Here is a 25,228-nt window from a genome sequence, read left to right on the forward strand (position 1 = left end):
GTATTGCCGAATAATACCCTTTATTTATCTATACATGGGTAACACCAACGGGACTGTAAACTGGAATCTCATCGTAACATTTCTGTTCTCATTAACTAGCTTTGGATACATCCTTTACTGCTAAGGCAAAATTTGAAGGCCCCTTTGTTTTTCATTGAAATCAATGGAAAGTACATGACGAGTTACCCTTGTCATTAGCAGCCAAGAGGTTAAACCGTAGAGAGAAGACATAGCAAATCCATAATTTCTTAAATCAATTTATGTAAAAGCACCCACATTTATACATTTGTGCCTAAACGTACTGTAAACACTTATAGCTGATAACCCTCATTAAGGTAGTATCTTCAAACCATTTTTGAAAAACTACTAGATATAGAGGGAATCACATATGCTTGTGAAAGATATCAGAGCCTTTGTTATACGAAATTGGACGGAGCAATACAACATACATATGTTATTTCCTTTCTTATTGATTTACACATAGATCATGCGTCTTTAAAGGACCTAAACATCTGGTGATAGTGGCACCTGATGCTATTTCACCAAGTGTAATCAGTAAGCGCTCCTGCATCACCATGTTAAAGTTTTTAACAACGTGCAATTTTGACTAATAAATAATGTGTGCGAAATAATGTTTATAATGAATATGGTTGTAACCGACGAACTAATGATTTTGCACTTAACATGAATTCATAGCAATGTTTGGATGTATGATCAATAATGTAGTTTAGCTGTGCCACATTTTCATGAAGACATCATTTTATTAAAAATGGATGCAGATTCTAGTATTTTGTTAATTCGCTGCTGCTCTGTCCCCCTCCTAATCAATGTCTCCCTGCATGTCTTCTCTCCCTACAGTTTATGCTGTACACAGAGCAATGTGATATGACTGATTGTTTCATTAGATAGTATATATTGTGAATGAATCTTCCCATCATGTTCTTCATGTAACGATTTGAAGGACATCTCTTCTAAAAGTTCTGATGCCAGCGTACTGGCCTTTGTTAGTGGATGGTTTATATTGTGTTTTGCATCTCTGGATTTGTTTTGCTGTGGAAGGTAATGGAAGATTCTTGAATTTGATTAGGAGTGGGCTAGTGCTATCAGCGGCGGCTGCCTTGGAACAGGGAGGGGGTGGAGCATGGGGTTGTAGGTGGGAACCGGATTAAAAAAAAAAAAACTTGCTTTCTCTTTCACCCCTGCACTCCTCTCCTTTGTCCTCTTCATCTGTTGGAAAGCACTGCGAGCACTGCCTGGGAGCCCGGGCATGTTCTCCATGGGGCTGTGCAACACAGCCCCCTGGAGATCATGCTAAGTGCGCATGACGGTTTGGCCGGTCCAAGATGGCCTTACTATCATGCGCCGTTAGAGGAGTGAAAACCACTCCTCACTTTGCTCTGGTCACAGAACCCAGCCCTGTCCGCTCTGCACTGGCTCATAGTCCTGCATAGAACAAAAAAATGATAATAACATCCTGTCATTAACATTTTCTTTTAACACTGCGGAAATAGCTTTGGGGCGAGGCTCCTCCACCTTAGCGGAGGAGCCGCCACTGAGTGTTATTAATTTAATTTTGACGATCCATTTTCTATTTTGTCTCAGATGTGCTCTGCTCAGTATGAAGTTTTACCTCATTGTCATGTCATGTCCTTTAGGATAGTCCTGTCATGTATGCCTCTTTTTACATACATTGTCCCATCCACATGACTATAACAGTTCTGAACAGGTGACCTTTTACCTAGTAGCTTGCTCGTGTCTCTTCGACACCAGGCTCTTAGTATTCTATCATAATCCCTGTACCTGACATACATAAACATTTCCTCAGGCACAGCATAATTATTCTGTATAAGGGTCACCACTTATTTTATCCTTGGCCAACAGCCACTGTTCATGATCGCATTTGTTTGGAAAAACATTTATGATTGTTTTCAAAACATATTGATTTAGAAGAAACCTTGGGGTGACCACTCTAGTATATAAGACCCTTACTCCCCCCCTGCAAATTAGAGGAGAATTCCTTCCGAGCTGACACGGGGTTCTGCATGCTGAATCCTTGACACGCAGTGGTCTGACATCCCTTGCAGGTTTCATCCTCGAAGGGGTCCTTCATTCTCCAACATCAGGTGAGGGGGATGGTTCTTCCCTAGGGGATTCTTGCTACACAATTACATTTATATATATCTATGCACATATACAAACTACACATACAGATCTAGGCTACAACATACTTTTCAGCAATTTACTTAGGGCGCACATTTTTAGGAAAATACAAATGCTACTGTTTTATCTGAACTACATATGTTAATCTTCTTAGCACTATGGTAGAAATGTATCTACTGTTTACTATATTGGTACTGGCAATTTCTTTTGTATGCTTCTGTCTCCTAATTAATGCAGCAAATATGTTTTACTCAAGACTGACACCAGACCGTTTTCCAGGATCCCTGAGGAATCAGGGTTGTCATGTTCAATGGTTGCCAGAGACTACCTACACCACTGTACGATACAGGGTACAGGGGGGTAGTAGTTGCACCGTAGAGCTAGCTGGTCTAACGGCTGACATATCCTGTGGGGTTGTCCGGAACGGTTTGGATACCAAGCCCTCAGTTTAGGTCATCCAAAATGCACAGGTCCTGGTGATTCTTAGGAACTTCACGACAGTCAGTGTAAAACGTGTAAAAAAAAAGATCACTGGTTTTATGTGGGGGAAGGCAACTTCTATTTTTTTCTCATAGAACTCTCACCGTTTGGGCAAGACTTTTGTTTCCCTCACAAACTCTATTCAATTATGGAGAGACTTCCTTCCCTAATTACAAAATGCTTTTAGTGTTCTTTATAGACCTGACAATGATTACTGTTACTTTCTATTTTTTGAATGCGTACCTCTGTATCTGTGACTTCATGATGAGCATTCATTTACTCTGTATTGCCTATTCTAAATTCTTGTAATAAAACTCTTAACTTTTAAATGATGTAGAGTACAGTTCATGAGAAGTCCCAGTCACTATTGTGATTTACTCTTCTAATTGGTTGGGCCTGGTGTTGTGGCGTGTGATGTCTCTTAATGCTTGATCAAGAGTGCTGGAGTCGAATCTCCAGAGATTATTGTGAGGTGATCAAAATATTGGAGTTCAGTAAATTATTGGGATTCAGACTCTCACAAATCTGGTAGCAGAGGATGGTTGTGTAAGAGCACCTCCTTACTCTTGGGGGTCTCTATAAGTAGGTCAGAATCGTTTCCAGTGATTTTTGGGGTTTATTTCCTAGTTCAAAGGAAAAGGGAGTTTAGGGAACTTTGCCAAACATCTGGTGTTGAAGACTCCTCAGGAGTGACAACCTGATGTTTCCTGTATGATTTGGAGTGTAAGTATGAATAGGTAAAATTGATTCTATGAATGCTTATTAAAGATTGAGTTTGAAAGATAGACTTCTGTTTCTGTTGTGAGTTGTTTAGGTATGCAATGATAACTGTGGGTTTATTTGATGGATTAATCAATGTAGTGTCAATGTATTATTCATATTTGTAAATGCTTTTGGGGGTTTGTTGGATTATTGGTTGGTTTGGTTATCAGACTCATCAAAGTCCAAGATCTCGAGATACAGTAATAGTATTTGCATGTAATTGTGGTGTGCGGAGCGAGGTGCCCCTTACGCATTGATACGGTTTCCGAACTAACAAATGTATATCTCTAAGTAGGATGTCTAATTTTGTTCGGTTATTTTGTTCTTGTGCTCGGAACAGGTGCACTGACTTGGGTGGATTTCCACTGGACAGGGATCTACCTAGTGTGAATAGTGGTTATCTCTTGGAGTTTTGTTCTTGCTCCTGAAACTTTACAGTTTTGATTGAATTGTCTTATTTTGACTTTTCCTTCCTGTGAAAAATCGGGTTGTTGGTTGACTTTGGTGTGAGCCCTGGTAAAGAAGCAAACACAGTCCTTGTCACGGTGAGGTATAAGCCAACCCTAAATTAAACTGTACTCAACCCTCTGGTAGCCTGCAACAGAGCAGCTAGGCTTAACTTATAGTCAATGCGACTGTAAAGTATTTGTGTAAAATTTGAAACAGTAAAAGAGCAAAAACACCACACAAAAAGATCCCACACCAAGTTGGAAAAATAGAGTAATTTTAATAAATAAAACAAGACCAAAATGACAAAAAGCCAATCAGTAGAACTGGAGATTTGCAATTTAAAAGATTTTAGTAAGAATAGCTCATAAAAGTGACAACTGTGGTTAGCTGGTTGTACCATACCGGGACAAAGTCACAAATTCAGGCTGACCACAATGCAGTGTAGGCTGGCTACAGGGACCCACTTAAGTCAGTTAAACACGTTACCTTAAATACTGGTGCGCAATTTGTGCTGTGTTACTTTGTGAGACTTCGTGTCATCCGGCATCAGCTCTTAGGAAGTTGTACAGTGAGGCTCTGTGGGGCGTGGTGTCATTTTACGTTAGTCTGAAGGGATTGTCTGGCAAAGCTTGGAGGGGCCTGGCATCGCTTTGCGTCAGTTCCAATGAGTTGACAGCAGTGTAGCTAGGCTTTGCTGTGCTTCGCACTGCTCCACATCAATTTTGATGAGGCTGGCATCTGTGAGGTGAGACTTGGTGGGGCTTTGCATGGCTTTTTGCCGGTTAAAATGAGGACCGCACTGGGCTTGGGTGAAGCAACTTCAGACACACTTCCAAGGGTCGAGGATTTGGGGATTCACAGCTTTAGAGGTCCAAACTCATATGGCAGAGTACAGGTGTTGGATTCAAGGTTGTTGGAAGCCTGTTATGTCCCTGAGTCTTCTGATCAGGAGGCCAGCTGCCAACAAGCCTTTGGAGTTACTCTGGGTTCTGGGCTCAAGAGCTGCAGGTACAGTCCTTTTCACCCAGGCAAGAGGGCAGCAGGAATCAGGTCAGCAGGGCAGCAGTTCCTTCAGAACAGCAGGTCAGCACGTTGGCAGTCCTTGTAGCAGCACAGCCTTCTTTCTTCCTGGCAAAGTATCTACAGGTCCAGAAATGTACTGAATGATAGTGTTTAGGCTTCAGTATATATATACCCTGTTGCGCCTTTAAAGTGGGGAGAAGCTTCTAGTGGCAAGCCTTTGAAGTGTATAGATGCCCTCCTCTCCTAACCCTTGCTCCAGACTAACTACAGGAGGTATGCAACCCTTTGTGTGGGTCAGGACACAGCCTATTCAAATGTAATTGGGATGGGCCGAACTCCTCCTACCTATCCTGCCAGTGTTGGCCCATCCAGTCACACCTAAGCCCCCTTTGTGTGTGGATGTTAATAGAGAATACACAAAGCCCAACTGTCAGCTACACCCAGTCATGTGACCCAGAGACAGGATGCAGGCACCAAATGGCTAAGGCAAGAAAATGCCAAGTGTCTAAAAGTGACACATTCAGAATTGGAATTGAAAATCTGACTTCACCTTAAGTTAGGATTTTAATTTGTGATTCCAGCGGCATCAAGTATGAAGGGCTGCCTGTTCCCATTTGGAAAATACACTTAGAAAATGTAATAAGGTGACTCCAACGTTATCACATGGGAGAGGTAGGCCTTGCAGTAGTATAAAACACATTTCACCCTACCCTAGGGGTGATTTATATGCTTAAAAAAGGAAAGTTTGGGCCTGACAAAAGGTTTACTTTTCCAGGTTGAAATGACAGTTTACAACTGCGCACATAGACTGCAATAGCAGACATGAGACATGTTTAAAGTGCTACTTAAGTCGGTGGCTCAATTGGAGCTTCGGGCCCATTAGTAACATTTAATTTACAGGCACTCGCACAGGTATTGACACTTTACTAGGGACTTATAAGTAAATTAAATATGTCAATTGGGTATAAGCCAAGATTACATTGTTTTAAGGAGAGGGCACAAGCACTTGGTTAACAGTCCTAAGGCTAACAAAATGAATTCAGAAAAAATGTAGGGGTGAAGGCAAAAGGTATTGGGATGACCCTGCAAAAAAGGTTCAAGCCCAGCATTTCTATTCTAGAGTAAACAGACAGGAGGTTTATTTAGCTATTTGAGTTAAAAGAGGCGATGTCATTGTTTTCCTGTTTACGGATAAGTTGTGCTGTGATTGGTTGCTCAACCAAGGAGCTACACTGGGATTGATGAGATGTCACTACCAAGCAGTGCTCTAATTAATGGGTTGCTGAGGAACCATGCTGTGATATATTGACATTTGACAGAGTCCCTCTGCGACTGGTCATTGTTCTCTATGTTGTTTGTTGTGATTTTTAGCTGATTTTTGGGTTGTTTTGAATAGGAGGAAGAATGGTAAGCTTGTTGGTAAAGACTAAGGTTACTGTGGTAACTGGGGATGGTCAGAAACTACCTGAGGAAAGAAATCCAACCAATGAAATGATGAAAGAGATTGGATACTATACCTGTATTTTAGACCAGAATAAATGCACTTAACATGATGTAGCTTTACAATTTCCATTAGAGGGTAATGTCAGAAAAATAGATTTCTTGATACAATGTATAATATGAAGCTGACAGATAAATCCACACAGTTTGAGGCACTTATTAAGTGGGATTTTATGGCTACAGAAAAAGAGAGAAAGCAAGCTGAAAAGGAGGTGATGATAATTTAGACATTGACTTTAAACATTGGCTTGAGAGTAAAATAGGTCGACAATATAAAAATTGTAGAGGAGAAATTACTTGTATGTTTAAAGACATTTCTAGCTATAGTTACATAAAAGGAGAGCAGGATAAAGATAAAAGAAAAAAGAAAGGTGAACATGCAGATGAATAGGAAGATGGTGATAATTTTGTAAGTGAGATTTTGAATTCTAGACCTTCTCCAAAAACAGATGGAGTAACAGCTACTGCTCCTGAGACTGCAGGAATAGGCACAGGTGCTGAGGGAGAAAATGCTACTGGGATGTGCACAAACAGGTAATGACAGCAGTGCCTGGCGGGACCAGAGATATATGGATGGATATTCAGAGATAGGTTGTTACGCCAAAGGGGCTGGTGTTAGCTGAGACTCCTCTTAAAGAAATTATCATAGGGATTCCAAAAATGTATTGTGGAGAGATGCTTCAGAGCAATGTTAATTTGATTAAGTTGTTGACTTACAATGCTGATGAAATTTGATCAAGGAAGCAGACAGATATGCGAATAATGCATATGGTAAATTAGAGGAGGTAGCTAATGTATTAGAAGTTGATATCAGCAAAATAAAGAATGTTAGTAACATTTTAAAATGGATTTGACACATGATGAAATTAGGGAAATGGGTTTGATTACTCTGAGAGCTTATATTAAAGATTTAATTGAGAAATCTCAAGATTTGAGTGATTTGAAAAAATATTGGCAAAGATGGAAAAAGGGAACAGCAAATAAAAAGAGGATGAAAGAGGTCGAAGTTAGGGTGAGAAATGTTGAAAGTGATTCAGAGGTTGGCGTGGGGACTGGTTAGGAATTTCCATTGAGCGAAGTTCATGCAAGGAATTTTGTACATGTACCATGGACTCAAGCGGATGAATTACAAATATTTTTCCTGAAATTGTGAGAGGATCCAGCAAGGTGATTCAGTGAGGTACATAAACTGACAAACATTTCTCAGATGTTGTGATCAGATTTGAAATCATTGTTTGAGATTATGGTTCCTGGAGATTTGTGGTTAAAAGGTATAGTTGTGGTTGGTTGGATGACACAAAAACCAGCTAGAACTCGTCCTAATAATTCACCAGCTGATGAAATAGCAGATAAATATAAGACTGTAAAAGAGAGGCAACAACCAAACACTATGAAGGACTTGTGATTTCTGTGCATCTGTATTAGCTGACTTCATAGTTTTGGATTGATACTTCTTCTAACTTCATGGCGGTATGATGTTTGGGTTGAACGTACTGACTGAAGTTTACATATAATTTGTACTAAGGAATTTTACTGGTATACCTTGTGCCTTGGTTTTTTGATTGTGCGTTGCGAATTTGCTTATCCTTATTGGCAGGCACTAGTGGATCGATGAAGTTGCCTTTGGGAAGCCTTTGTTAAGGTGAAACACATTGGTGGCACTTGTTTTCCGATGAAGAACCTGAATAAAAGAACAATACATATGAAAAGGATCTAATAGTCTTGCTTTGGACTGATTGTCTGTATGTACATGTTTGGTTGTTGCCTCTGTTTTTCAGTTTAAAATGTCTCTAATGTATAGCCTATGAGCAGCTGGCCATTGGAGCTGGGCAACTCGGTTGAGAATGATACGGTCATTACTCCATTGGTGTGTCATTGGGTACCCTGGATGCCATCTTGTGTTCAAATATAAGACTGTGATTGAGTATTTGAAGAAAGGAGTTCTTGAAAAGGATATAAATATGTTTAAAATTTTGAGAACTACTCACATACTCAGTGGATTCGGTTGCCACTTTGCTTAGCCATTGAACAGAGTGAAGGAATTTGTGATGGGTAAGACTTCTTTATGTCCCACATTCGATTGACATCCTGTTATCAAGGACAAGTAATCAGAATATGACAAACAGCAGACTGATTCAACATGAGTAGATCATACTTGCAGCAGAGAACATTTCAATTTGGAGATGTAATATTTTGAATCCAGCAACATGGCTTCCTATTTCTGACAAGATTTGGGAAGATTGGGAAGAGAATGATGAAATTGATGATGAATTAGACCATGACTGTCTTGAGGTAATCAAATTCTGCGCAAAGCCAATATCAATTATTAAAGAAACCCAATTAGAGATGGCCAATCTGATATTATTTGGCAATGGCTTCTGTTTAAGAGACCAATATGGAGCATTTAGAACTGACTATGCAGCGTGTACTACTTCTGAAATGTTAGAAACATACAATTTCCCAATGCAACATCATCATAGGTGTCAGAATTGATCGATTTAACGAGAGCATGCTGCCTATCAGAGAATTTGAATGTGATGGTTTGCACAGACAATCGGTATGGTTTTGGTGTTGTTCATGATTATGTGCAGCCATGGTCACAAAAAGGACTTATGACATCTTTCAGAGCTCCTAGAAAGAATAGTGTGCATATATTAGACTAATTAAATGCCCTAAAGAAGCCAAAGAGAGTAGCTGTTGTGAAGTGCACAGCCCTAAAATCTGGCAAAGATATGACTCCTCTTCTGAACAGATATGGAGATCAGATGGCTAAGTAGTGCAAACTGTAAGAAGAGTCAATTTTGCTGGAAAATACAAATACAGCCAAACAATGAAATTTGGATTTGATTTAGTACAAAGTGTAAACAATGTGAATTGTTTCTTCATGGTTTTAATCAAATGTATTTCTTCATGGTTTTAATCAAACGTATTTGAGTGAGTTGAGGGACTTGCAGGAAGATGATCCAGAAAACGAGAAGAGAAAATGGGAGAAGTTAGGCTATATAAAGTATTATCAGGATTTGTATGTCACTGCAGAACCAACGTTTCTACTCCCTGATTTGATGCTATGTCATGTGCAAATATTTGCACAACTAAACACATGCAGGATGAGATAGTCTGGTCAGGACTTTTAATAAGTGTTGGGAAAGTACAGGCTTAAACCCCACTTCTTAAATCTCCTTGATTACATGCAGGCTGCTGCCAGGGAATCCGTGCCAGCACCAGGGGGGAAAACTCGGACCCTGCCATTAGGGAAAGCTCACTGCATCAACGCCCACGCAGCGCCCGGTCTCTCCCAGCCGTCTGCGCTCCTCTGACACCAGCGCGACAACGGAGGAGGGGAGACCGAGGGGCAGGAGAGACTTCATCTCCCAAGAGCCCTTGCGCTGTGTAGCTGACGACGGGGGATGACGCGCCAGGAGGCGCCTTGAAATTAACACTGACCTCGGTGGAGCGGGGCTATTGCCAGGGAATCCGTGCCAGCACCAGGGGGGAAAACTCGGACCCTGCCATTGGGGAAAGCTCACCGCATCAACGCCCACGCAGCGCCCGGTCTCTCCCAGCCGTCTGCGCTCCTCTGACACCAGCGCGACAGCGGAGGAGGGGAGACCGAGGGGCAGGAGAGACTTCATCTCCCAAGAGCCCTTGCGCTGTGTAGCTGACGACGGGGGATGACGCGCCAGGAGGCGCCTTGAAATTGACACTGACCTCGGTGGAGCGGGGCTATTGCCAGGGAATCCGTGCCAGCACCAGGGGGGAAAACTCGGACCCTGCCATTGGGGAAAGCTCACCGCATCAACGCCCACGCAGCGCCCGGTCTCTCCCAGCCATCTGCGCTCCTCTGACACCAGCGCGACAGCGTAGGAGGGGAGACCGAGGGGCAGGAGAGACTTCATCTCCCAAGAGCCCTTGCGCTGTGTAGCTGACGACGGGGGATGACGCGCCAGGAGGCGCCTTGAGATTAACACTGACCTCGGTGGAGCGGGGCTATTGCCAGGGAATCCGTGCCAGCACCAGGGGGGAAAACTCGGACCCTGCCATTGGGGAAAGCTCACCGCATCAACGCCCACGCAGCGCCCGGTCTCTCCCAGCCGTCTGCGCTCCTCTGACACCAGCGTGACAGCGGAGGAGGGGAGACCGAGGGGCAGGAGAGACTTCATCTCCCAAGAGCCCTTGCGCTGTGTAGCTGACGACGGGGGATAACGCGCCAGGAGGCGCCTTGAAATTAACACTGACCTCGGTGGAGCGGGGCTATTGCCAGGGAATCCGTGCCAGCACCAGGGGGGAAAACTCGGACCCTGCCATTGGGGAAAGCTCACCGCATCAACGCCCTGCAGCGCCCGGTCTCTCCCAGCCGTCTGCGCTCCTCTGACACCAGCGCGACAGCGGAGGAGGGGAGACCGAGGGGCAGGAGAGACTTCATCTCCCAAGAGCCCTTGCGCTGTGTAGCTGACGACGGGGGATGACGCGCCAAGAGGCGCCTTGAAATTAACACTGACCTCCGCGTCGCGGGAGCGCGCGGGAGCCGCGCCGGGCTAAGCCCGGGCAAAGGGCGGGCCCTCTACGGCCCTCATCGGACAGAGGAGGACGGGGACGGGCCACACCATTTGCATGTTCTGAGGTAAATCACTGACTTGTATTTCTATATCCATGCCTAAATCCAAATCAGGGGATATGCCCACTAAAATCCCGGATGACATTTTCGCTCAGTCTCCACCTAGTTTCCCATGGCTGGACGACTTAAATAGCCTGTGCAAGGTTAAATATGTTCCAGCCGTAGTCCCCCCAACGCTAAAATCCTGCGGCCTATCACCACTTCCAAAGGAGTTGAAATCTCTTCCTGATACTAATTTTACACCATCTAGGGTTACGCCTGCCAAAAGGAAGACTGCTGGGAACAAAGACAATGGGAGTTCTATTAAATCTCTAACACTTGATAAACCTCCTCCAAGTCCTATTCCACCTTTAAATAACTCTTCCTCTACTATCCCACCTGGTGTCAATCTAGAGGACTTAACATCTTCTTCCCAGCAGGCCCTTCTATCAATGATTGAGCAACTGCTTAAATCCTTAATACACCCCTTGATGGTCAAAATCACCACGCTGGGAAATAAGCTCATGGGGTTGGAGTACTCCATTGAATCTCTCTTGAAACCCCCAGCCCACGCTGCAACAACTGATTGCTCGTCAATAACCGCCCCCTCAAATTTCCCAATTCTGACTACCCCTTATGAAGCGGCGCCTATTCAATTGCCAACCTCCACCTCCTCATTGCCTTTCAACCCCAAAGCCCCACCGAAATTGACAACTCCACGCCACATTACATCTAAACATGTGCGCACCACTCACATACACTTACCTCCAGAAGCAGCACCTTTTGTAATTGTTCTCACGGGAGTCCCTGAACTACCAAAAGGCAAAGTCGAGAGACAAAACGAACTTATGAACAAGGTCAAGTTCTGGCTATCAAAAAACAGACCTCTGCCTTATCACCTTGATGGCCGAATAATAAGTGTCCGGAGGGTGGGATGGCTTGGACCTCTTAAAAAAGACATCCAGGGGGATCTGATCCTGATACGGTTCAGGAGCAGACACATTGTGCCATACATGCAGACGTGGCGACCTCAAAATGGAGACGGACTTATTTCCACCTGGAATTTACAAGACTTTTACCCCTATACGTCCTACACGCTTTCCCCTAGTACCCAGGGCAGTGATTACATCCCGGGGGGTAGAGGAACCCATTTAAGTAATGGCAGTTGTTTTTCAGTGGCTTTTAATTGTCCCAAACTGTTGTATAATAGTTTTCTGTGTCATAATTATTAAGTCTTGTAGTCTACTGTGTCCTACAACGTTGCCTAAAGGTAGTGTAAAGTGTGCCCAAGCCATTAACTGTGCAACCTAAAACTAAACTATTAGGAGATTATTTTATTTTAAAATGTTTTTAAAATGTATTGTAGTACTTGTCTGTATGCTTTTATGATTTTAAAACTTAAAATCGAATAAAGCTTTTTGATACTGATACAGGATTACCAAATTGTTACGGAGGATGTTTGATGGCTTATCTTAACACTCAAAGGAAGAGAGCTGCTATAGTCATGAGCCTTATTGCCAAATTGGAAGGCCCTTTTACAAGACTACAAGCAGATTTTATTGAGATGTCAAATTGAAATGGCTTAAAGTATGTCTTGGTAATTATCTGCTTGTTTACAAATGGGTGGATGCATTTCCAACAAAGAGAGTAAATAGCCTTAGAGTTGCCAAATTGCTGTAGAAGGAGTTGATACCGAGATTCAGCCTTCCAACTTCTATCGAGACTGATCATGGTGCCCATTTTAAAAATAAGGGTTTGCAGATAATCTGCACAGCATTCAACATCAATCAGAGATTCCTTTGAAATTATAGGCCACAGCCTTCTGGTCTTGTGGAACAAGTAAATGGCGCTCATAAGAACAAACTGGCAAGTGTGTGTGCTTGGCTGATTTGAAATTTCCTGATGCCCTACCTCTTGTTTTGATGAGCATGGGAAGTACTCCAAACAAAATAAAGACTGGTTTATTTCTCCATTAAGTCATCACAGTCAGAGCAATGATCCTTGCATTTGTCCCTTCAGCTGCAGTAGTTTCAATAACTGATTACATTGTGCTAGCTTATTGCAAGGGCATGGTTGATATGATGATATCTTTCTCTCATTGGATAGTAATCCGAAATCATATCTGCATGGGGTATCTGGACGAATGCTGGAAAGGGCCATATCAAATGATTCTAACACCGAACATTGCAGTAAAATGTGCAAATATGCTGCAGAGCATCCATATTGAGCACACAAAGAGAGTGAGACTAGCTGAAGCTGTGTGGGAATTGAGTGATCTGCACAAAATGAACTCCAGAGTCAAACTCAAGTTTGCAGTGTGAATCCAGAGGGAGTGAAGATTTTGATGTGGAGACTAGTGAAAACAATGAGCAAAAGCAATCTGAAGGAGAGAAGTTTCAGGTTAGTGTAAGCTCTGATGAAGAACCTGAAACTCTTGAAGCCCAGTTTTCAAAACAGTGATCAGACTGAAGAGCTGTTACAGTGCAAAAAAGCATAAGTGGCAGCAAGAAGAAGTAGTCACCTATCTGAGCAGTGAAAAGTTGCAGTTGAAAATCAAAGCAGTGGAAAAGACCCCTAAAGGAAAGAAGAAGTTCACTGTGAATGAAGCAGGCAGCGACAGAGACAAACCTAATCAAAGTTTGAGTTTGTGCACAAGACAAGGTGTCGCTGAAAATAAATAAACAAAAACTGTTGCTGAGCGAGAAAACTCAGAAGGAGGCTTTCAAAGGAAAATAACTCGTAAAAGGAAGCATTGTGAGCCAGAAGAAAACCAGAGAGAAAATTTGATTCTGAAACTAGTGGGAGTGAGTCTCCAGTTGCTAAAAGGTCAACAATTTGCCTTGCTTGAATTGGTGTATCTCACTACTTTTCTGAAGAAGAAGATAAGGTCACAGATGATAACTCATTGGTGAGTCATTGCCAGTACAACTTTGAGAGTGAATCAGAGACTCAATTGAAGATAGAAGAAGAACCACACTGAAAGTGTTAAAGTAACTGTTGAATGAAGTAAAGCAGACAATTAAGAAATTCTGATAAAAGATGTTGATACAATTATAAACATTTTTCCTGAACAAAAAGGCTTATGAATTTGTTTACCTTTGTATTTTGAGCATATTAGGAATGATGAACTTTGAATCAAAATTTTGAAATCTTGGGAAAATGAGAAATTTGCTTTTGATTATTGTTTTATGAAAATAAGAAGAAAACATTATTTTTTTAAAGAAAGCTATTATTGATCTTTAAAAATTTGCCACAATAAGATTTTTTGCCTCAATAGAAGACAGAGCACAGCAAATGCTGTAAAACGGTAGAGGTAATATTACTAAAAATAACATTGAGTGAGTACACAAAACAGATATGATACCAACCCTATTAAAAGTTGTGCGTGTTTTTTAAGTAAAATGGAGCTTGATTTTAATAGATAATATAATTAAAGAGGAGTAGAAGTGATGAGATGCTGAGAAGAGCAAATGATTACATTAAAAGAAATTTAGGTAGTAGTTTGGATTGTCAGGTTTGCATCCTTGGCTGAGAAGGGAGTAAGGGAGGAGAGGTGAGTTGTGTAGGATAAGGCAGAGTTTATCAAAAGGTGACAAGGTGACATTTGTGAGGAGAGTGTGTGTGATAGAATTTATGAAGTTAGTGGAGATTATTTGCTTAGGAATGTGTGTGGGAAGAATGCTTATTTCAATCTGCTGAATAATTGGGTTGGTTCATGTTTTTTGTCTTTAGTGTTTCCTAGAGTTCATCGTGTGGAGGAATTGAATGAGAATAAATAACTTAGTTTGAGAACACTGAAATATAGTTTTGGACAAATTGTTTTGGATATATCAGGTGTTATTATTCCTTCTAAAGGACTGGCAATGAAAGATGTGAAAATGAGATGTTTATCTACAGTAGTAAATAGACTTGCTGTAGATACAGGAGGGTCTTTTAAGATAGTAGATATAGAAATGGTAGTATTTAGGGCTGTGGTGATACTATGATAATGCAAAATCATATTCTGATATTATTTTGGCAAAGGAAGGCGGTGTCTGCAAAGTGATTAGGGCAAAAATGTGTTGCACATACACACCTGATAATAGTAAGACTATTGACTCTTTAATTACTAATATGACGAACTTGACACATGATATTAGGTCTCTGGAATAACCAAGTTTATGGGGAAGCTGCTGGCACTCGGTTTAGAGGGTTAGGGAAGAGTTTTAGCAAGATTGGAAAGTGCTTAGATAATATAGGCAGTGGTGTGTTTTAGTCAATTCTAACTCCTATATTAATGATAATGATTTGTGCAATTATTCTTTTGCTAAAAGTGTTAGAGTGTATGATTAACAGATACAAAAACACTAGAAATTATGAAAGTAGGTCAGGTAAGGTCAATGGAAAAGGAAATGGAGGATTTTACGGATTGTTGTTATAAACAGCTAAAGATGGTGGATGAGAATGTTTGACAACCAAAGAAGATGAAGATGTCTACTAATTGATGATTGTTTAATAAAAGTTTATTATTGGGTTATGAGAGATGTATTGTATTATAAATAATCAGGGGGAACTGTTGAAGTTTTTTCACAGTGTGCAATCTTGAGTAAAAAATAATTTGTGTAAAATAGTGTTTTATGAATATGGTCGTAACTGATGAACTAATAATGTTGCACTTGAAACAAATTAATAGTAATGTTCAGAGGTGTGAATAAATATTTTAGTTATACCACATTTTGGCAAAAAAATGGATGCAGTTTCTAGGGTTTTGTGCATTCTCCTCCAGCTCATTCCCTGTCCCAAATAATGTCCCTCTACAAATCTTCTCTCCCTACAGTTTCGGCGGAACGCAGAGCAATGTGAAATAACCAATTCTTTTCTTTAGAGAGCATATATTGTGATTGAGACTTTCCATCATGTTCCTGGTGTAATGCAGGCATATTAGTCTATTGTTCTAAATTAAGAATGCTTCATATTATGGTTTGCATCTCCAGATTCCTGTTGCTGTGGAAGGCAAAGGAAGATTATTGATTATTCTTCAAAGTGGGCTAGTTATACATTGTATTGTGAAGATCCATTGTCTGATTGAACTAAAATGTGCTGTCAATAATCATGCTATGCTGAATCTGCAGTTTTTCATCAATAATTATGCATATATTGAAAATTCCAACATGCTTGATAGCTCCCAGCACGGTTTTCGATCAGTTCACAGCACTGAGTCTGCCCTCACTGTTGTGACAAACAAAATTCGATCTGAGGTTGACAAGGGACATCCTTCGCTGCTTGTGTTGTTAGATCTCACAGCGGCTTTTGACACCCTGTACCCGTCAATACTTATCTCCAGGCTCAAGGATATCGGACTAGGAGGCTCTGCCCTCAGCTTGCTCCCCTCCTTTCTCCATCACAGGGAGCAGAGAGTAAAAATGGGTAACTTTCTCTCCGATCCCCAAAAGGTGCAATGTGGGGTTCCCCAGGGCTCTTCATTGAGCCCTCTACTGTTTAACATCTATGTTACCCCACTTGCACAGGTGGTAAGATCCTTTGGCCTGGACGTGCTGTCATACGCTGATGACACACAGATATTGGTATCCATCACCCAGCCAGTCTGTGAGATCGCCTCCAAGTTTAGAGCTTGTATGGAGGCAGTCTCCAATTGGATGACAGGTAATTTCTTAAAATTGAACGGTGAAAAAACCGAAGTTATGGTCTTCGGAGGGAGCCAAGATCTCTGGTCAAAGGACTGGTGGCCTCCATCCCTGGGAGATTGCCCGACTCCCACCCCTATTGCTAAGAACCTTGGAGTACAAATTGATCCCGCCCTTTCCTTCGACCCCCAGGTAAATAGGACAGGGTCTACTTGCTGTGGCACCATCAGAATCTTAAAGAAAATTGTCCCTTACCTGTCCTTGGCAGCCCGGAAACAAGCAGCAGCTGGCCTAGTACTATCGAGGCTAGATTATTGTAATGCCCTTTATGGTGGCATCAATAAAGGCTCTATCCATCGCCTCCAAATGGTGCAAAATGCTGCAGCCAGATTGGTTTAAGCCTCCCAAGGAGGACATCTGCAACAATGGCCAGAAGGGACCTTCACTGGCTTCCGATTCCATCTAGGATCTCTTTCAAAATTCTCTGTGCTATCCATGGCTCAGGATCTGAAAGCATTAGATCTCTTCTGTGTGCCTACACCCCTACTAGAACGCTCCGTTCATCTTCAAAGAATAGGCTGGTAGTCCCTAGGTTTGCTAAGGTTAGATGGGGAGGTAGAGCCTTTTCCACCTTGGCTCCCAAACTGTGGAACTCCCTTCCCCTTGAGCTCACCAGTCAATCCTCCTTGACAATTTTCAAAAAACTTCTCAAAACCTGGCTTTTCTCTCAAGCATATTAGATTCTTGCTCTCCCAAATGGCCTTTGGTCTTCCTATCTGGAGTTTGGACTTTCTATGTCTGTTCGTATTGCGCCTTGATGCCCCTTGGGGCTAAGTTTTGCGCGGTATAAAAACGCCATTCATTCATTCATTCATTCATAAAATGTGTTAAAAAAAAACCCTGGTTTTTCGTGGATGGGCAACTCACTGATCTCTGTCCTTTTGGGCAAACCTCTTCCCTCAATTAGAAATACTGTTAGTATCCTTAATGGACATGACAATTATTACTGATTTCCAATTTTTTACTTTGTACCTTTGTGTCTGTGCCTTAATGATGAGCATTCCTTTACTCTGTATTGCCTATTCTAAACTTTTTTAATAACACTTTTTAACCTTTTATTGATCTGGAAGACAGTTCTTGAGTGGTCCTAGTCACTATTTTGATTTACTCTGCTAATTGGTTTGGCATGATGTTGTGGGGTGGTGGTGTCTATTTAACACTAGATAATGGTTGTTAGAGCTAAATCTCCAGAAGTAATTTGGGGGTGATCAAAATTTTGGGGTTTTGTAAATTATTGAGGTTCAGGCGGGCTCCCACTGACATTGAATTTCCAACAAATTGCTTTCTCATTCACCCCATTACATATGCCTAATGTCAATATTGTCAATATCGCTAGTTACATGACTGAGAAGTCCTCTTATACTTCCGATAGTCTAGTTTAACAGCATATTAAGTCATGTTTTTGAAACATCTGAGCAGTATTTCCTGTACCATATAAATGATTTGGAAACAAAACTGAAACTCACTAGTCCTGGTTGACTCAGAAGAGATGTTATGCCAGTATCCAATTAGAGCCTTCTTTAGAGATTGGTGGAGAGAGACATCCTCTAACAAGAATCAGATGTCCATCCACTATATTTAGAGTACTGTTGATGTCCACACACTCCTAATATAGAGGCCCAGAGGTCTGTTACTTTTTGTGTATGTCCTGTATCTGACTAACTCCAAATAAAGGTTTTTCAAGCAGGATGTCTCCTTCAATATGCCACTTGGACCACACTTTTCCAATAGGACCCAATATATCAATATTTCCTTCTTTTCGAAACCTACACTTTTTGTTGAAATAGTAACAGGTGCTGGAGTGTAATGTGCCCGAATCTGCCCTACTCCAGTTCTAGGTGCCAGTATATTAACAGAGAAGACCACAGACTGCTCAGTCTGAGGCCACCTGACACACTTCCATAATGAAAATCTGTCCAACAAGGACATGTTCCCCATTGTGCATCTGTTTTCATATTCTTTGTAGAGCTAGTAACATTTCAATGGTTTGCGACTTAAATTGTGGTCTCATATCTCTGCTATCTCTAATTGTTCTCAATTAGGAGAGGACACCTCTTTCATGCCCCCTCCTAAAATGAGATTTAGAATTGGTTGCAACACTCCTTATTTAATTTTAAAGTCTTTTCCAAAGTGCAAAAAGGGTTGAGATAACTATAAATCGTCATTTTGCAGTGACAGACCCTGTGATTTTGTGATTGCCAGTGTTTGAGACTGCAACATTCTGTAGTACATTTGACCCCTACTTCTTTCTTCTGAGTGTTCCTGGTGTTAGCAGTGAATGAATCAGTGGTGTTAAGAAACTTGAGGGGGCCCACCTACAAAGTATATGGAGCCCCCCGGATGCAGGCAGGAGCTTTCAGGCCAGAGGCTCTCCTCCTGTGTACAGTGGTGGTGGCCCCCTTGAGCTCGAGGGCCCCCCTCCACACCGCTGGTGCTAAGTGTGGCTCACTGGTTAGAGGCGGCAGACCCGAGAGCAGAGGACGGCCCGGGACCAGGGTTCGATTCCCGGCGTGGCAGGTTTCTGGACCCGGGTCAGCGGACTCGATAATTCTCTCGCCTCGGTGCCCACTCTGATCAGCGTTCACACTCGGCAACTCTGGGCATTAGCTTGCCTCATCTTCACTAACGGCCCCACCAGACCGCCGGGGATGCCTGGTCTCACCCCGGAGATACCCATTAAGGGACCATCTCTCAGGGAAGCCAGGAAGGGTTTCGCAGCGGTCGAAGCGCCTTGGGACCCTCCGGGTAAGTAGTGCGCTATATAAATGCCTATACATTTACATTTACATACAATGTTAGGCCACTGGGATGGATGTAATATTTACTCTGCAGCAAACTGCTTTCCTTAGCAGATTACTTTGACTGCCCTATCTCTGAGAGGGTCTCTCTGATATTGTTGTTCAATGACAATGTGTTGCTTTGACAATTGAAAAAGAATGCAAAGTGGATGGTATTTACCTCTTTAATTAAAAATGGGCCGTGCGTTGTGGAAATCCCTGAAAATTAAAACATGCAACTGCCATTGGTAGTCTCATTTTTCCCAAAATGCCTCCATTTTTCATTTTATGTTCTTAGCTTCATGCCACACATGCGATACATTTGGGGCTATATTTATCAAATTGTAACACAGTGCAGCAAGTCACCTAGCTGTGCTGTGTTACAGGCAAAGGTCGGAGTGTGCCATATTTATCACAATACGGCACATTCCTGCCTTTTCATAGTGCTGGTGCACAATGTGCTGCTGTGCCAATGTAGACACTCTTGCACCATGGTGCAAGGGTTCCTGCTTTCTAAGCAGCATTGCTTTTGTGCAGGAAGTGCCCCCTTCCTGCACAAAAACAATGCTCTGTGGCATTTTCCTCTTTCTATTTTTCCTGCAGAAGGCAGCACACTTCCAAAGGAAAGGAAAAAGAGGAAGGAAGGAAAAAAACAAGGAGAAACAAAGATATTTCTCCTTGTTCTGCCTCCCCTGGCAAGGCGTAGCATTTTTGCGCATTCCCAGGTCTACCAGTAATGGTAATTTTGGAAATGCAACAAAAGCTATGGGTGATGTGTGGAAACACCCATGCACCACCTCCTTCCTGGGGCAGAGTAATGCAATGCTGCAATTGGTGCTGCATCGGGTTACTCTTAATTTATCAAGCCTAGGGGGGGCTTGCATGGCTTGATAAATTGCATCTGAGTGGTTGCGTCGCTTTTGTACCACGTTGTGAAAGCGACGCAACCCCTTGATAAATATGGCCCCAGTGTTTTGTTTTTCTTATACGCCTCACTGTTTTGTATATGATTCCTGTTTCTTACTCCCTAACATGGGTCGACTAGTAAAAAACCAACGTCTGAAAAATAAAGCAAAAATGTGATGCATACATGTTCCATTAATCAGGCACCTTTCTTCTTCTTTCTTTTAAGGGCTTTCAGGGGACTTTGTACGTTCTGGACGGTATTCGGTCCACACAGTTAATGGCGTTTGGTCTGCCTGGAATGCTTGGTCACAGTGCAGCCGGGACTGCAGCAGAGGCATACGGAATCGTAAGCGTGTCTGCAACAACCCCGAGCCGAAATATGGAGGGCTTCCTTGCCTCGGCCCCTCTGTGGAGTATCAAGAATGCAACATTGTGCCTTGTCCGGGTGAGTCTGTGAAGAATGTATGGGGGGATGCACTATAGGTGAGTGGGACTTAAAATGGCTTGCACTTGGACATGTGCTATTTGGAAGTCATTTTGATGTGCAGATATTATATTGATAAATGTAGTAATGCTGGCTAAAGTGAGAGACTGCCAGTTAACCTGCTTCTGTGATTCAGAGCAGCTGCTCATGAGATTCCCATTCATTCACTACCTACATGCTTTCCTCCATTCCCTCTGCAACTATCAAGGTGCACGTACAATACTGTTGTGCTCAGTTTTAGAAACATTTTGATGTTAGCCCACAATTCAGATTCATGTGGTATGATTGGTAGGTTTTTGACCTTGTAACGTCGAGACACAGTCCCTGATTTACTAAATGTTTGCACTAGCAACTTTCACGCAAACCTCTTCGTGCCCCCCCTTGTGAATACATGAGGGGCATTTCTGTGGTGGGCCAGTACAAAAAAACAAATCTTTAAACGTATTGTGATCTAAGTTGCCTGAAATCCCAACACCAAGTGAAATCAGTGACAAGCAAGGTGCGGATGCAGTACCATGTGTTAAACTTACCTCTACTATGTGTAATTTATTATAAAGGACACATCTTACATGTCTTACCCTTTGATGATGTAGGGGTTTGTACTGGAATGTGTGCCTCCAGTGCAAATCCTAAGCTAGACACTGCTGGTGCAGAGCAGCATAATTTAGCATGAGTGTCAATAATTATGTCATCATCAGTGGGCCATCTTATTTTCAACAGCAGACATTTCTGTTCTGTGGATAAATATACTCCAAAAGTTATAGTGTTACCATGAGACTCTTTGAAAAGTCAAGATAAACCAGGAAACTGAGATATGAGAAACTAACCTTTGCAGCCAGACCCAAGCCCTAAAGGATAGCTTCATACCCATGTCGACGAGGAAAGACCCTATTGAAATATATGCATACTGCCCAAGAGCAAGTGCAGGTAAGTGTATGGCTCCATTACTAAAGCCGTCAGCCGTGTAGTTTTGATAGAGCACTTATTATAGTGAATCTCTCTAATGCCTGTCTGGGCCATTACGCCTATATGTTGCTGGATGGACTCTAAGTTCATCTACCACAGTTGGCTTTATACAGCCCATGCTCATGGTTCACTGTACTTTCCTTTTGAGGGTCCTTCATAGACCCTGTGCCATGATTACCTATATTCAGTGCGAAATGTGAACTGAACTCACTCCACTGCAATCTGCTATATTCATTTACCTATGCACCAATGCTTTCCGCAGTTGGAGAGGGGGAATAATTATACCTCCAACATAATTACCACATTCAGAGTAAAAAGTGGACTGCTTCTCTCTCATTCATGGGAAGGTTCTTAGAGGAATGTGAATTAAGGAAGAAATAGATAAAATCAACATGATTATTGCACAATCATTCACATCTTCCTATAATTGCACACCTAGACAGAGCACCCTGAGACAAGATAAGGTCATCCCTCTGGTCCCTCATGCATTACACTAGAAAAGCTTCCACAAGAGGTCTCCTCAATAATTTCACATTATTACAGCCAAGCTCTCTCCAGTGTTCTAGTGTGCCACTGATCCGCTAATTTGTTTTATTCTTGCATTCTCCGCTAGAACTTTTTTATGAGCCTGATTTATAGTTTGGCAGATAGGGTACCTTGTCACAAATGTGGTGAATATCCCACCTGGAACATTACAAGTCAGTTATAGCCTGCAACAGTGGATGGGCTATCCGCCATGTTTGTCCCCTAGTTTCCAATCCACCAAACTCTGCATTTCGACCTGAAATCATTAAATAATGTAAAAGAATACTGTATTTTAAAGATAGATGAGAAGAAAGTTATTCAAAGCTAACAATTGTTTTTCCAGAACATGTAAAATATATATTAATTAACTAATTATCTCTATGCATAATACACCAATTAGCTCTCTGCAGAGAACATTTTAATGTAGTTCCACATTATTGGTATTTGGTTAAACATTGCAGATACACCGGGACTTAAGCCTTATCCTGCAAGGACTCGATGTATCACTTGCAAAAAGTAAACATGCATGTTTCATAAATATGCTTTCTCTTTTTTGTGTGACAATTTTCAGATGTCGTCGGGTCCCTTTGTGTGTATATATGAAAGCAAATCTTATGTACATCGATTAACATGTCAGATAAAGATGTATCCCCAGGGTCCTTTGCAGTCTAGAACACTACAGGAGTTAACTTAAAAGACACCTAGGACATAACCAGTAAGGGAGAGGGGTTCGGATTTCCTCTGAAATCAGCAAGTCGCAAAGGTTGGCCCTGTGTAAAGAAAGGACAAGAGTTAATGGAGTAGAATGTTTCATCTGTGGTAATTTGCTAATGTCAGATGTATGTGAGATCGCAGACGTTAAACAGCCCTCAAAACAAAGCCGTCACCACACATGCAATTACAACGCAGTAGTTACAACGACCGCGTTGTAACAACGCATACCATTAACCCGCAAGTCGAAACAACGACTTGCTGAGGGGGGAGAAGGTGTTGGATTTAAAATCCAACACCTTCCCTACTGTCCGCACAGACTGGAGTTGGAATAGTAAATTATACTATTCCAACTTCCGCAAGTATTTGTTCCAACTTGCGGGGTAGTGGTATGCGTTGTTACAACTGCGTTGTAATTGCATGCCGGTGAGGGCATGCGTGAAAAGTAGGCATATTCATCGCAGACATTTGGGTGACAGAGTCTGTTGAAAGAAACAACACATTAAATCAAGAAGTACAACTAGTCCAGAACTGGGTAGTATAAAAATTGTCAAGGTAAATCCCAGGAAAGACTTACAGTTATAACTAGACTTATAGGTATAATTATAACATTCGTAAAGGTATAACTGTGACAATTGTGATGTATTGAGGGGTAGTTGTTACATATTTACTGCTAGAAGGAAAAAGTACATGTTAAGAATTAAAAGTAAAACAGGATACCTGTGCAGACTCATTGACACTGGGCGTCACTTTTTCATCCTGAGGGTGGCACTCCTGGTTAGGTAGCCTAAGCAACAAGAAAATATGTTATATGTAGTGTGGCCTCTGTGGAGAAAAGGAGAATTAGTAGGTGTCTCTCACTCCTCACTACAACAATTTATGCTAATGTATGTAAAGAATGTTAGTAATCAAACAACCCAGTCAGAGTAACTCTAATCTGCAGGTGGAGTATTGTATATAGATATGGATCCTCACCCTGGCCCCTAGATACAGCAGAGAGACAGATGTGTGGTATTTTACAACATACAGTTATTTATCATAGCATACATTTTGTGTAGCAGAATGAAGGTCATTCTTTTTTTTTTTTAGAAATATTTTTATTTGCATTTTATGAGTACACAACAGCACAATCATGTAATCAACTGTACACACACTCTTACCCTCCACCCACCCACCCCCGAGTCGCACATTTCGAACTAAATCCATCCCAATCCGCCCCGATGCCAACCATAGCATTGTACAAATGTCTCGTAACATCCTACTCAAAGTCCTCCCCGGTGTGCTGAATGAAGGTCATTCTTAATGTAATATCAGACAAAATATAAAACAGAACGATCATTAGGATAACCCCAAGTAATTTATTCACACACTCTTTAATTCCATATTCGATTAGTCTAGTCCCTACCTAATATTTGCACATATGTTCTCAGCCTCAAATACATTCATGCAGTCTGTATGGTTAGACCGTCCTAATTATTTGTATGCCAAGCTATGTAGTATCCTCATTTATCACACATTTCAATTGGGTCCGCAGCTGGACGTCAGCACTTTGGCGTGTCCCCTTTAACTATCAAATGCTCACGTCCATTTATACACTCTGCTCCAATTATTCTCTGTGGAGAGGGAAGATGGTTCAGGGAGATTAGGAAACCCTCAAAAAAATCAATGTTAGTTGGAATGCGGTATATATGTTTCATCCGCCCCACATTGAGATTATGGCAGTTATCATAGGGTGTTCCTGTTTGTGTTGACTGCCAGCCTCATCCAGAGGCACCTCTAGTCTCGAGTGCAGTGTCCAGAGACAAAAAGGATTTCCCCACAAAAAAAGAGATTAAACAAACAAGTGATACACATAAGGAATATTGTTAAAAATGGAAAAAATACCTGAATGCTTTTATTATGGGGCAAGTTTCCACTTAATAAAAAATGGGTTGTAAACTCTCTATGGAACGCGTTACTGGGTCCTGTAGTATTACATGAAAAAAGTTGTCGACATGTTTCAGCTCCTTGGGCCAGGAGGTCTGTGGAGCTTTCGTCAGGACTTACAAACACATAATTTACTCACACAACTTGTGCGGTAATCCTTTTCACATACTAGTTGCTATGGAATATTCGCTCTCCACAATCTGCTGTGTAAGCGATCAGTATTTCAACGGGGTCCGCTTATTCAAAGCACAGAGCCGCGTGGTGGCTGCACGTTGGCCTT

The 25,228-nt window shown here is 41.9% G+C and overlaps 1 protein-coding gene across 1 annotated transcript in view; it reads left to right on the forward strand.

The window, feature by feature from the left end:
* The window catches only part of SEMA5A (semaphorin 5A), a 1,998,383-nt gene that overhangs the window by 1,867,446 nt on the left and 105,709 nt on the right, over window positions 1-25,228 (forward strand). The window contains exon 18 of the mRNA XM_086965275.1: window positions 20,563-20,781. Coding sequence (XP_086821401.1) covers window positions 20,563-20,781 — 219 coding nt within the window. The remainder of the gene's footprint in view (window positions 1-20,562; window positions 20,782-25,228) is intronic.

The sequence above is a fragment of the Lissotriton vulgaris genome, chromosome 4_1 (genome assembly GCF_964263255.1).
Source record: "Lissotriton vulgaris chromosome 4_1, aLisVul1.2, whole genome shotgun sequence".
In the NCBI taxonomy this organism is placed as follows: Eukaryota; Metazoa; Chordata; class Amphibia; order Caudata; family Salamandridae; genus Lissotriton; species Lissotriton vulgaris.